Consider the following 14,236-nt stretch of genomic DNA (forward strand, 5'->3'; position numbering starts at 1 on the left):
AGCTTCCCTCAAATTATTACCCACTGAAGTACTGTTGTTTTTCAGGAATGAGTAAAATAGTTTTCATCTCAGGAGACGAAAATTATTTGAGCATGTACAACGTATTTATGCGACTCCTGAAAACATCCCTCTGTAATTTTCACTCTTTTTGTTCTCAACACCTTGACAACTTGTGAGGCTGAAACTTCTACAGGGGTGGATTTGACAAAGAGTTAAGACTAGTCTTATCTCGAGTTAGGCTGAGTAATTCGTCCTAACTTAGGACTAGCCGTACGTTTTTAAAATCTCCTAGGACTAGTCCTAAGTTAGGACTAACTCTTTCTGAAATCGACCCCAGGTAAATTATATTGCAAGACGTCTTCATTCACAGTGAGTAGGGATTCATTTCATGGCCGAAAACTACAAAGGGTATCAAAACCGTTCAATGTATATCTGTGGACAAGAAGTAGCCAAACCTTTTGAAGGAATAAAAAAAAAGATAACCTACCAGTGAAGTTCGTCTTGACCGTCTGCTCATCTTCTCAAACGGAGGACTAAGACTATATTTCTCTAGGAACTGATCTGACAACCTCATGTCAGCTGGCAAGGATAACCTCTTTGAGATGTCCTGTAAATTAGAAAGGAGAAGAAAGTATGATAATAATATTAATACTATAACATACAACATTTATATACATAGCACTTCATACATACACAACGTGTTTCTATGCGCTTTAACCCCATCCCACCCCCACCCCCCCCAAAAAAAACATAATAAATTAATAACAAATAAAAATCAAATAAAAATCGATCGTAGAATCTACATTGCTCTTTGTGCAGTTGACTGTCAATTTCTCACCATTACATGGGAAATCTGCTATGATCCCGCTTGCATTTACATGTAAATCGTGTACGTAATCACATTCAATGCTTGTTCACTTCAGAGGCTGGCTCAACCACACTGTTGGAAACCTGCATACTCCACGAGTTAAAGTCTACTAAATTGTAAATTGTGAACACGCATTCACCAGAAGTCCAAAACAGAGCTTTGCTACCCTTAGAAAACTCGTATCGTTTTACGCATCATAGTTAATGAATACATCCACAGACATGCAAGTAGGCAACAAGCAGAGAGAGACAATTTCAAAAACAAGCTTAGCATAATCATTAACAGGCGTGACTTCAAGCAGTACCATTACTTTACACAAATCTATCCATTTTAAATGTGTCATTTTCAAGAATTCAATAACAATCTATTACGATGTCAGTGCTAACATTTGATTGACCCAGATTCAACATGAATGTGTATTAACAGCAGATGGCTGAATGTCTGTAGCGAGACACAATTTCCACCGACGAGGGGGGGGGGGGGATCTTTTCAGCGACACCACAAGAATGCAACACTGGACTACATGTCAGCAGCCGTGCCGATGACGTCAGGGAAAGACCCCCCACGGCGAGGCCGACGCATCAACCCTCCTTCAACACGGAGAGCACCCCCTCCCTGCCCGCAGATACTACGTCTGCACGCACAAACGTCTCGCTGTCAGTGAGACCTGAGCTGTAGGTCCTTCCTCGATGCCGATGAAATACATGTTTGTGGTGGATGAATCAACCCAAGTTTTTTTATATCAAATATCCAGACATCTCTGTCCCTCCAGGTAAAATTGCTACAGCAGCCAGCGAATCTGGGGGTCAAGTCGGACTTGTGCGAGGGTTCGCATATTTACATCAAACATGTTTTGCAATTCAGTACTGGTTTACTGTCTTGAAGGACTAAAGAAAGCGATTAAATTCAATGTTTTTTCTACAATGAGAAAAAGGGAAAATTTGTGGTTTTTAAGTGATTTTCCCTCATGGAATATACAATATTCATAACATGATGAATATAAAAAAGAAATTTATAAACAAGACCGCGTCAGTAGAAAAGATGTTGTTCATGCTTTTCAAGTCACAAAAATAATTTCGCCTTAGAAGGGGAAAATTATTTTAGCATGTAAAACGTATTTTCATAACATTGTTTTACTCATTTCTCAAAGAGTACAGCACCTCAGCAAGTAATATTTTAAGGTATGCTTTCTACCATCATTATCTTTAAATGGTGTAAGGTTAATGTAGATCTGTGGACATTGTGTTTTGTGTTACAAAAAGTACCCAAACCCTTTAACATCTACATGTACTTAACAAATATTTTCACAAATTCATGATGCACACGTTATACGCATTGAGCAATTAGACCAATGAAACTTTCAAATAATAATTTTATTCTCTGTCCTACAATGTACATTGTGCCACTCCAAATTATAATTTGTAACAGTGTTTGATTAAATCACACACGGTTGAATAAACCCGCTTCCATACCATTTCTGATTCTAAACCATTATGTCTAACGATAAATTATTCCCTCTCCAATTGTCTTCCTACATTTTCATTGTAGCTGTTCTCCTTCTCCTTGTTATTAATATGGTAAATATATTTATTTCTCACAAAAAAAAAGTAATCAAAGACCTCAACGTGGCCAAACAAACAAGAATATTTGTATAATGGAACTACATCTCAAAATACTTTGCTGTGCTAAGCACGTTTTTTGTGTTTACAGTCTTCACAAAATTAGGCAAAGTGTTTATTTCCCTTTATTCCCATAACTGCATAAAATCATCACAGACCTCAACACGGTCGAACAAAAAAAAAGCATTTTTATTACGGAACGGCATCACACCAAAAGTGGACATTTCAATCACAGACACCAAATGCAATTATTTCTCAACTCCGTGTTCTTGAACAGTGAGTGGAAATTCCACTTAAGTTTTTGCAGCACCAGACAGTATCATAGGAGGAAAAACATAAAGAGAGGGGAGAGAATCCACCACGGAATCAATAAAAAGCCAAGCAAGAGAACTGAGGTGATTTCCTGACTATCAAGGATGTCTCAGCAGGACCATTCACTGAAATGTCCCCTGCGGCCATCAACGATGACGTCATCGTTGTTTGGTACAAGATCATGGTTACGTTTAAGGGTTTTGATACCTTTTGTAGATTAAGCTTTTGGCCATGGCATGAATCCCTACTCACTGTGAACGAAGATGCATTCAATATGATTTACATGTAGAAGTTTCAGCTTCATTAGTCGTCTAGTTTTTGAGAAAAAAGGTGAAAATCAAAGAGCAACGTTTTCAGGAGAGCCACAGAAATCTGTTGTACACGATGCTGAAATAACCTTTGTCTCACTGAGACGAACAACTATTTTTGTGTCACTGAGACACCAAATTGTTTTTGTGTGGAATTAATTTACTCATTTCGCAAAAACGACAGCACTTCAGCAAGGGAAGCTTTATACAATCATTATCTTCAAACCGAGTTAGTTAAATGTAAATCTATGGAAGTTTGTTTTTTGTGTAGCACAGAAAGCACCCAAACCCTTTAACTCGAAACGTGATAGCTCAACGAATGTTCCATTCATCATGTTAACAGTCACATCTAAAAAAAGGAAAAAGAAAGAAAAAACTACCGAAAAATTCACAGCAGAGTGATTAAAGAAAGGGAATCACTTGGTGTATCCCAACATATGCATAAAATAACAAATCTGTAAAAATTTGGACTCAATTGGTCATCAAAGTTGCAAGAGAATAATGAAAGAAAAAGCACCCGTGTAAAATTACCTCTTTCTCAAAAACTTCAGGGGGAGTAGTTACTTCAGAGGGAGTAGTTTCTCACAATGTTTTATAAATTGCTCGTTACCGAGTAAGTTTTTATCCTTATAATTATTTTGAGCATTTACCAAACCTGTCCTTTAAGGAGAATGGATAACTAGCAAGCCCATGAGTGTATTTTTTTTATTTATTTTTTTAAGTTAAGGATGGCAACTTCTACTTCAAAACTGGATATTTCTTCTTTGCATTCTTTCCATGTGGAAAACACTCAAACCCGCACCGATAAAAACAGGAAGAAATGCTCGACTACAACAGAGAGTGTTCACGTGTGAATGCAAGAATCTCTTAAGACTATGGAGTTTCACGACTTTGTCTCGTTCAGAACGTCCCTTAACAAATAGTTCACTCGACATTCTAATTTCTAACTGCACTTCTTGAGGTTGACAGGCCTAATACTTCACAGAGGCAATGAAGGCGATTGCCTACATGCCTTGGTGCCCTTAAAATGCTCTCCTAGTAGAAATTTAGATTTTCCTCATAGGGTGCCCTTTACCAAGGAGAAAATGCCTTTGTGCCCCTTGCCGTTTCCCTTTCAAAACCAAGCATACATGCCTGTGTTTACAGATACATGTACTTCACTGAGGCAATGAAGGTGAATGTGCCTTGGTACCCTACTCTGCAATATGGATGTTCCATTGGTTTTATCTTCAATTGCTTATGAATCTGATCTTATTGATAACAAATATTTAAACTAAAAAAAATATATATATATATATATATAGGGCTAGATAGCTCAGTTGGTAGAGCGCCGGCACGTTAAACCGGAGGTCGTTGGTTCAAATCCCGCTCTAGTCAATTTTTCTTTGTTCAATCCTAAATCATTTAAAAATGTACCCAGTCAGTTTCCCTTGTGGTTTATTATTTGATATCTGATATAAAAAGTCACATCCCCTTAAGGTGATCCCCTGTCTGCTGCTTCCCAGGTTGTATCGTTACCCGGGTGTGATCCCTGGCTACACGGCAGTTTGTGGTTTAATGGCTTCTGACAGGCACCCCCGAACAAAGATATTGACAAAATTGGGAGACCACCAACATAGGGCTAGATAGCTCAGTTGGTAGAGCGCCGGCACGTTTAACCGGAGGTCGTTGGTTCAAATCCCGCTCTAGTCAATTTTTCTTTGTTCAATCCTAAAAAATCATTTAAAAATGTACCCAGTCAGTTTCCCTTGTGGTTTATTATTTGATATCTGATATAAAAAGTCGCATCCCCTTAAGGTGATCCCCTGTCTGCCGCTTCCCAGGTTGTATCGTTACCCGGGTGTGATCCCTGGCTACACGGCAGTTTGCGGTTTAATGGCTTCTGACAGGCACCCCCGAACAAAGATATTGACAAAATTGGGAGACCACCAACATAGGGCTAGATAGCTCAGTTGGTAGAGCGCCGGCACGTTAAACCGGAGGTCGTTGGTTCAAATCCCGCTCTAGTCAATTTTTCTTTGTTCAATCCTAAAAAATCATTTAAAAATGTACCCAGTCAGTTTCCCTTGTGGTTTATTATTTGATATATATATATATATATATATATATATATATATATATATATATATATATATATATATATATATATATTGTCGAACAATACATTTACCACTTTTATGGTCCAGTAACCCATCCTTTCATTCTAAACATCCTTTGTCCTCGCCACTTCACTCTTATTGGTTCATAGCCACCAACATTGTCTCTGAAATAGAAACTTTGATTGGCTGTTATTTTCCCGCTTCTTTCTGGATCCTTCCCTTAATCCCTTTCCCCCTCTCTCTTTCTATAAATGGATATGTATTTGTTTGTACTTGTTTTATGCCTCTGAAGAAGGTCCGGATTGGATCGAAAGCTAAGGCCATCTACCCTATTCATTATATATATTCCCGGTCACCAGGATTTTCCTGTCTGCAACTCAACGGTTTCAACAGACCCTCCACAAGTCGTAGTAAGAAACTTTTATTTCTCTGTTGTTGTATCCCTTCGGGGTGATCCCCTTGATTTGCTTGTATTTTGTTTTTAATTGTCATAACCATATCCATTCTATCTTTTCCCACTTCCCACCTGTTCTTCTCAGAACATTTTTAACATTTTTCCTTCCTCCACAGATTATTAACAAATCATTATTTTTCACCCTACAGGTTTGTAAATACAACTATTTAATTTGTTGGTAGGTTTTTAACCTATTTGTTCTACAGGATTGTGTTTAACCCGTTTTTTTTCACAGGCCTACGTTAACGTTTTCCTTTTCAGATTTTTTGTTAACCTTTTCCTTTTCAGATTTGTACATAACATATATTTTCTGCAGGTTTTTTAACCCTTTCTTTTACAGGTCTATATTTACCGCTATTTTTTCACAGGTTTATATTAACGTTTTCCCTTTCAGGTTTGTACATAACTTTTCCTTTTCAGATTTGTACATAACGTATTTTTCTGCAGGTTTTACAACCCTTTATTTTACATAATTGTATTAACCCCAATTTTTTCACAGGTTTATGTTAATGTCTTCCCTTTCAGGTTTGTACATAACTTGATTTTGCAGGTTTTATAACCTGTTATATTGCAGGTTTTTGATAAGTTTTCCTTTACAGGTTTGTAAATAATTAACTATTTTTACAGGTTCCTATTATTGACTACATTATTTTTACAGGATGATGTTAACCCCTATTTTTTCAACAGGTTTGTGTTAACCCATTTTTTCTTTTCAGGTTTGTACATAATATTTTTTGCAGGTTTAACCCGTTCTTTTACAGGGTCTTGTTAACCCCATTTATTTGCAGGTTTATTTTACTTTTTTCTTTCACGTCTGTTAATTAATAATCAATTTTGTACAGGATTTATAACCCGTTCTCTCCACAGGAATGATTTTACAATTTTCCCCTTGACTGTATTCCCCCATCCATTATGGCACTTGCTCCCGACACCAAGTGCATTTTCCGCAAGCTTCGTAAGCTTAAGGAAAAGAACACCCGTTACATGTCACATCTTGATAACTACCGTTTTTATCGTTTGTCCCGTATCATTCCCAAAGGCCTACAGATCAAGTGTACCCCTTCCTTTGGGGACCTTGACCCATCCTTTCTGAAGAAATGGAACAAGACACTCACTAATACGTCTTTCCGTTTGATCAAGTTGCTGGAAAATCAATGCCAACAATTCATTGATAACCAGTTGCTTGAGATAACAGACACTGAGTCTCAACTCCAGGAGTCATGTTCCATTGAAGAGTTTGAACAGTTACAAGATACCATACTATGTAACGTCAAACACTTAAGGTCCACCCTAATGGACACACAGAACAAGAAACGTATGAATGTCCAGGCTAACCATAAGAAACACACCCATAGACGTTTCCACAGTAAGAGAGCCAGCATTGCTCCTCCTACTGTTAGGTCGCCAGAGACCAATACTGTAGTTAACCTGTCTGACATGGTCCTCACTGACCCACAGGTTAAACTCCTCTCAAGGGGTCTTAAGTTTTGCCCCACACCCAGAGAACCTAACCAACTTCTTTTCCAACAGGACATGGCCCAATTCAATCGTAGGTTACGCCTACGTGAATACTTTCATGTAGACCCCTCCATGGATGACGAGTCATCTGTGGAGTCCCAACCCATTCCCCGCAACCGCTTCAAGGAAAAGAGCACTTGGGTACCCCCTAAGAACCGAGATGTGTCTCTAGAGACATACATCAATTCGGTTAACTCCGAGGTTCTTAAGGCCCCCAGTACCCCTACTCCCAATAACCTCCCCCAAGATGAGCGGCACGCCCTTACACAGCTCCGCCAATCACCAGACATAGTGATTAAACGGGCTGACAAGGGGTCCGCAGTTGTAGTCATGAACACACATGACTACATTGCCGAAGGCCTTAGACAGCTCAGTAACACTGATCATTACATTGAATGTGCTTCTGACCCCACTGAATCTTTCTCCCAAGATATCAGTGACACCCTGGTTAGGATTTATAACGCCAATGGTATTGAGAAAGATACATTTAACTATCTTCTCCCACATGACCCCCGTACAGCAAGGTTCTACCTTCTACCTAAGATACATAAGCCCAATAACCCGGGGAGACCTATTGTATCTGGGAATGGTAGCCCCACAGAGCGCATTTCTGAGTTTGTCGATAGCTTCCTCAAACCCTTAGTCTGCCGTATTCCTTCCTTCATCAAGGATACCAAAGACTTTCTCCACAAACTAGATGAGGTCAAGCACCAAATACCTGACTCCGCTATTTTGGTTACTTTTGATGTTTCATCACTGTATACTAACATACCCCATCATGAAGGCATGAGTGCATGTGTCTCTGCCCTCAATGCTAGTAATCAGTCCCGCCCCTCAGTGAGTCATATTAAGGAACTCATGAGCCACATTCTAATGAAGAATAATTTCACATTTTCTGACAGGCATTTTCTACAGGTACAGGGTACTGCCATGGGTACCAAGATGGCACCCTCATATGCCAACCTATTCATGTCTGAGTTGGAGGACAGACTCCTTTCCTCCGCCCCCAACCGACCACTAGTTTGGTGGAGATTTATTGATGATATTTTCTCCATCTGGGGTGGGGACCAAGACAGCTTGGATGAGTTTATTAACCATATCAACTCATTTCACCCCACCATAAAGTTCACTACCGAACAATCTCTCACCAGTGTGAACTTTCTAGATGTGACAATAACCAAGTCTCTTAATGGCCTTGTCACAGATGTTTACAGTAAACCCACCGACACCCACCAGTACCTTCTCTCCAATAGCTGTCACCCTAGTCACTGTAAGAAGGCCATTGCTTACAGTCAGGCCTTACGTATCAGGCGTATCTGTTCCACAGATACCCTGTACAAGAGGCGCTCATCAGAGCTAAGGAAACACCTTGTATCTAGGGGACACAGCGAACGTAGGGTCCAACTTGCTATCAACAGGGCTCTCAACGTACCTCGTCATACTCTGTTGGCTAACACGGGAGCTAAAAAAGCTCCGACCAATAGAGTTGCTTTGGTCACCACCTTCCACCCCAAACTACCCAAACTTCCCTCAATTCTCAATAATAACATGCCTATACTTCACTCCTCCAGCAGGTTACACTCAGCAATCCCTAAGGTTCCCATGGTTGCATTCCGCCGCCCTAAGAACCTTGGTGACATACTAGTCAGGGCCAAACTTCCCCCAGGTACAGTCCAAACACAACCCCCGACAGATATACTGGGCTGTCATAAATGTACCCGTTCCAAATGCAGAACGTGTCTGCACATTAAGCCCTCATTTAAGGTGAAGAGTCATACCACTGGCTCTTCATACAACATCAAGACCGACTCTGAATGTAGCACATCTAATGTAGTCTATGTCATATCATGTAAGAGATGTGGGCTACAATATGTGGGAGAGACTAAGACCAAACTTAGTCTTCGCTTTGCGAATCATGTCTCTTCCATAAAGACTAAGAAACTGTACCCAGTCTCTATCCACTTCAACAGCCCCAATCATAGTGTCATTGATGTTGAACTTCTGGTGATTGAAGCTTGCAATGGTGATGACACACACCGCAAGAGTAGAGAATCACACTGGATTCACCAACTCAAGACAGTCAAACCCTTTGGACTTAACATAAACACTGGTGTTAAATAACTTCTCATTAACCTCCACTTCAATTCGGCCTAAGAACTTATATGTTGTATATATTCTGTACATAAAGTATAAATTAATCTTGTTTAAAGTTGTTTTTATAAATTCATCACTGTAACTATCTGATGTAAGTAACCCCCCCCCTTTTTTTCCACAGGTCCCTCATACCTATTTTTCAAATCATCATACCTTTGATCTTGCTATTCTTATTAATTGACCATTGTTAGTTGCATCATGGTGCAACTTGCTCTCTAATCCTACCCTTTCATGTCTCCCTGCATTGTTGTCGAACAATACATTTACCACTTTTATGGTCCAGTAACCCATCCTTTCATTCTAAACATCCTTTGTCCTCGCCACTTCACTCTTATTGGTTCATAGCCACCAACATTGTCTCTGAAATAGAAACTTTGATTGGCTGTTATTTTCCCGCTTCTTTCTGGATCCTTCCCTTAATCCCTTTCCCCCTCTCTCTTTCTATAAATGGATATGTATTTGTTTGTACTTGTTTTATGCCTCTGAAGAAGGTCCGGATTGGATCGAAAGCTAAGGCCATCTACCCTATTCATTATATATATATATATATATATATATGTAGCCAGGGATCACACCCGGGTAACGATACAACCTGGGAAGCGGCAGACAGGGGATCACCTTAAGGGGATGCGACTTTTTATATCAGATATCAAATAATAAACCACAAGGGAAACTGACTGGGTACATTTTTAAATGATTTTTTAGGATTGAACAAAGAAAAATTGACTAGAGCGGGATTTGAACCAACGACCTCCGGTTTAACGTGCCGGCGCTCTACCAACTGAGCTATCTAGCCCTATGTTGGTGGTCTCCCAATTTTGTCAATATCTTTGTTCGGGGGTGCCTGTCAGAAGCCATTAAACCGCAAACTGCCGTGTAGCCAGGGATCACACCCGGGTAACGATACAACCTGGGAAGCGGCAGACAGGGGATCACCTTAAGGGGATGCGACTTTTTATATCAGATATCAAATAATAAACCACAAGGGAAACTGACTGGGTACATTTTTAAATGATTTTTTAGGATTGAACAAAGAAAAATTGACTAGAGCGGGATTTGAACCAACGACCTCCGGTTTAACGTGCCGGCGCTCTACCAACTGAGCTATCTAGCCCTATGTTGGTGGTCTCCCAATTTTGTCAATATCTTTGTTCGGGGGTGCCTGTCAGAAGCCATTAAACCGCAAACTGCCGTGTAGCCAGGGATCACACCCGGGTAACGATACAACCTGGGAAGCGGCAGACAGGGGATCACCTTAAGGGGATGCGACTTTTTATATCAGATATCAAATAATAAACCACAAGGGAAACTGACTGGGTACATTTTTAAATGATTTTTTAGGATTGAACAAAGAAAAATTGACTAGAGCGGGATTTGAACCAACGACCTCCGGTTTAACGTGCCGGCGCTCTACCAACTGAGCTATCTAGCCCTATGTTGGTGGTCTCCCAATTTTGTCAATATCTTTGTTCGGGGGTGCCTGTCAGAAGCCATTAAACCGCAAACTGCCGTGTAGCCAGGGATCACACCCGGGTAACGATACAACCTGGGAAGCGGCAGACAGGGGATCACCTTAAGGGGATGCGACTTTTTATATCAGATATCAAATAATAAACCACAAGGGAAACTGACTGGGTACATTTTTAAATGATTTTTTAGGATTGAACAAAGAAAAATTGACTAGAGCGGGATTTGAACCAACGACCTCCGGTTTAACGTGCCGGCGCTCTATCTATATATATATATATATATATAAAAATATAAAAAAATATAAATTTGGTTTTGGGTTACAAAACAAACAGATTTCCGGTTAAAAACAGAGAAATCATATCCATGATTATATTATGTGCCGATGAAGTTCCCTATTTGCTTGTATTTCCCACAACGTTTCCTTCTCAAACACATTGGCAGCAGCTTCATTTTATAATCCAACGAACTAAAAACAAATGAGCATACTTTTCTAAATCTGATAACGACTACAAACGCAACTCAGCATGGGGTGTACAGTGAAGTCAAAATATTTGTCAGACAAACCCATGAAAAAAAGGTCTACATTATTTGAGAAATACCCTGGGAGTTCCCCAAGTATTTTATGATGTGCGTAAGTAGTTCCCTATTCGCTTCCAAAAATTTTCCACATCATTTCCTTCTTAAACACAATGGCAGCAGCTTTGTGTAACATCTGATCTGACAAACAAAAAACCTCGATCACAGTTTCCCAATCTGATTTATTACAACTACACACTCAGGTAAAAATATTTTTTGTTTTTGCATTCATCGGTCAGCTTCTTATGAAGATTACGGACGAAAATCTACAGATTGCCTTGATCTTTTAAAAAAGTGTTTCAACAAGACATCAGGATGAGAGTTTGTTACCTGAGGCTGTTTACTTACACCCCCCTTCCCCCTCCCTCAACCTCCTGGGTTTTGTGCAAATGTACGCTCAACTCAGTACTGACATTTGAAAATATCAGGAGCTATCTGTTGGGAGTAGGGAATAGAAGGTTATGTTGATTAGAGACTGTGTGAGGATAGAGTCAAAAGCCAAGCAGACCGTGAGTCATGGCAGATGAAAATCTTTGTCTTATTGTTAGTCTCACTCTTAAAGGCACTGGACACTATTGCCAATTACTCAAAATTATTTTTAGCATAAACACCGACTTGGTAGCAAGCAATAGGGAGCTGATGATCTAGTATGAAATGTTTGTAAGAAACTGTTGAATCCGCCTGTGAATAGCGAGGCCATAGTGGGTGTAATGTGTGCGGTTTTAAAGTTAGGGTGTGTGTGTGTTTTTTTCTCCATGAAATGCTGATTTATAGACAAAATAAGAGTCACTTGTTAAAGTTTCAACTGATGACTTCAAACCACCAGAATTTTTTGGGGATGTTCTAAACCACCGGCCATGACATCCTACAGAAGTTGACTGTAGCCTACTTGTACCTAATTTGGTAACACATTTTCTTCCAGAAGAAGAAAAACCTTGAACTGACCGTCCTTAAAGACACTGGACACCTTTGGTAATTGTCAAAGACCAGTCTTCTCACTTGGTGTATCTCAACATGCGCAAAACATAACAAACATGTGAAAATTTGAAATCAATTAGTCGTCGAAGTTGCAAGATAAAAATGGAAGAAAAAACATCCTTGTCACACAAAGTTGTGTGCTTTCAGATACTTGATTTCGAGACCTCAAAATCAAACTCTGAGATCTCGAAATTAAATTCAAATATTTTAGTGGGGGAACAAACTACATAACTTCAGAGTTACTGACAAAGTTTTATCATCAACAGCCCCCCATTGCTCGTTAGCAAGTAAGTTATTATGCTAACAATTATTTTAAGTAATTACCAATAGTGTCCACTGCCTTTAAAGGAGATTTGGTACTTACTTCACTAAATCTTCGCTGTAGTCTATTATGTGGTCTGGACCTGAGTTTGACTGGTGTGTAGGCTTCATCTGAAGCTCCAGACGTTTGGTCACTCTCCCCATCGGACCCTCTCATACCGTTCTCTTGCACTATATCTAGAAGGAAAAAAACACAAACAAAGAAACACAAAATAAAATCTATGAAAACCATCAAGAGAATTTGCCCTTAACTTGTTCAGTGATGACTAGCCTGCGTGACAAAATAGTGATTTCACTAGCCCACCAAATTCTGCCATTTTGGTTTAGAACGCTTCACATGATATGTCGTAGTTCTCTAGAAACCCAGCTGACTTGTGATGGGTGTTTGCCATGCAATAGTCCAAAGACTATTAAATGGCATGCACAGTACCTAGACATCTTTTTACCCACCTTGAAGCCAATCGGTTGTGCATCTGTGTGTCTGAAATGCGTTCAAATGTTACGTGTACGAGGATGATAAATAGTCTGTTGGGGTACAAAACAAATATTGACTGCTTTCACTTGTGCTATGGTTAAAACTGCGACTCCCTCAGTGATCCCCGGACTGTTCCATTGTCCCTCGGCTGCACCTCAGCGAAAATAGAATGCTCTAGGCCAGTTTCATAGAGCTGCTTAACCAAAAAAATATGCTAAATGCTAACCACAACAAATTTATGCTTACCAGTTTAAGAATACCAGCAAAACTACCCTGTCATGTGTGCCACTTGAGACTGGTATCTCATTCATTTCTGCTTAGCAGATAGTTGTTAAGCAACTTGTTTTTATTTTTGCTAAGCAGCTCTACTAAATTTTGACCAGGTCTCTTCTCTCAGGAAACAGGATTTCAAGTCTAAAGTCTAAAGAGAACCTAAACATTTGTTGGGCAAGGATAACTTTCTGCTTCAAGGAACTAGTCCTGGTTGGAACCCTGAGGGTCAACCATCCTTTCTATTTTCTCCCAGGAAAACACACAACTTGTATTCCCTTTCAATGAAGCACAGCAGAAATTGACTGGTTTGAGACAGCGAGCACCTCGGGGGAAACATTTGCTTGTGAGATAGGGTTCCAGCCAATCCAATCCCCAGAGAGCTTCCTCCGAGGGTGAAGATAATTTCTCAAAATTTGCAGGCCTAGATTGGCTGTACGCAGAACCCAAGAGTGCAATCAATCAAGATGTAAATACAGCTTCTGAAAAAAAGGCACCTTAAAAACGCAGTGCCTGACGGAATCCTTAGGCTGGCTACTTGTTGGTAGTCTTATACATGTAAGTAAGCCTACAGCAGATTTCTCGAGTTAGGACAAGTAAATCGTCCTAACTGAGGAGGTTCTATGTGTCATAACTGCTTAGGTTTAGGAACTTAACTCGTCCAAAGTCCTAGGGTGAAAATCAATGTTTGGGCAACTAGTGAAATTTATTACTCGACTAGTTGCGCCTCAAATAGTCGCGACTAGTTTTTACATTGTTTGCCGCAGGCGCAATGTAGTAAAATTCACGCTGAAAGGTTTTAAAAAATCATTTC

General features: G+C 39.8%; 1 protein-coding gene across 2 annotated transcripts in view; it reads right to left on the bottom strand.

Moving 5' to 3' along the window:
• The window catches only part of LOC139951573 (cyclin-dependent kinase 17-like), an 83,188-nt gene that overhangs the window by 39,840 nt on the left and 29,112 nt on the right, over positions 1-14,236 (bottom strand). For both annotated transcript variants that reach the window (XM_071950528.1, XM_071950537.1), the window contains exons 3-4: positions 12,721-12,854; positions 488-607 (exon numbers count right to left, since the gene is read on the bottom strand). In XM_071950528.1, coding sequence (XP_071806629.1) covers positions 488-607; positions 12,721-12,854 — 254 coding nt within the window. The remainder of the gene's footprint in view (positions 1-487; positions 608-12,720; positions 12,855-14,236) is intronic.

Source organism: Asterias amurensis, chromosome 2 (assembly GCF_032118995.1).
Source record: "Asterias amurensis chromosome 2, ASM3211899v1".
NCBI lineage: Eukaryota > Metazoa > Echinodermata > Asteroidea > Forcipulatida > Asteriidae > Asterias > Asterias amurensis.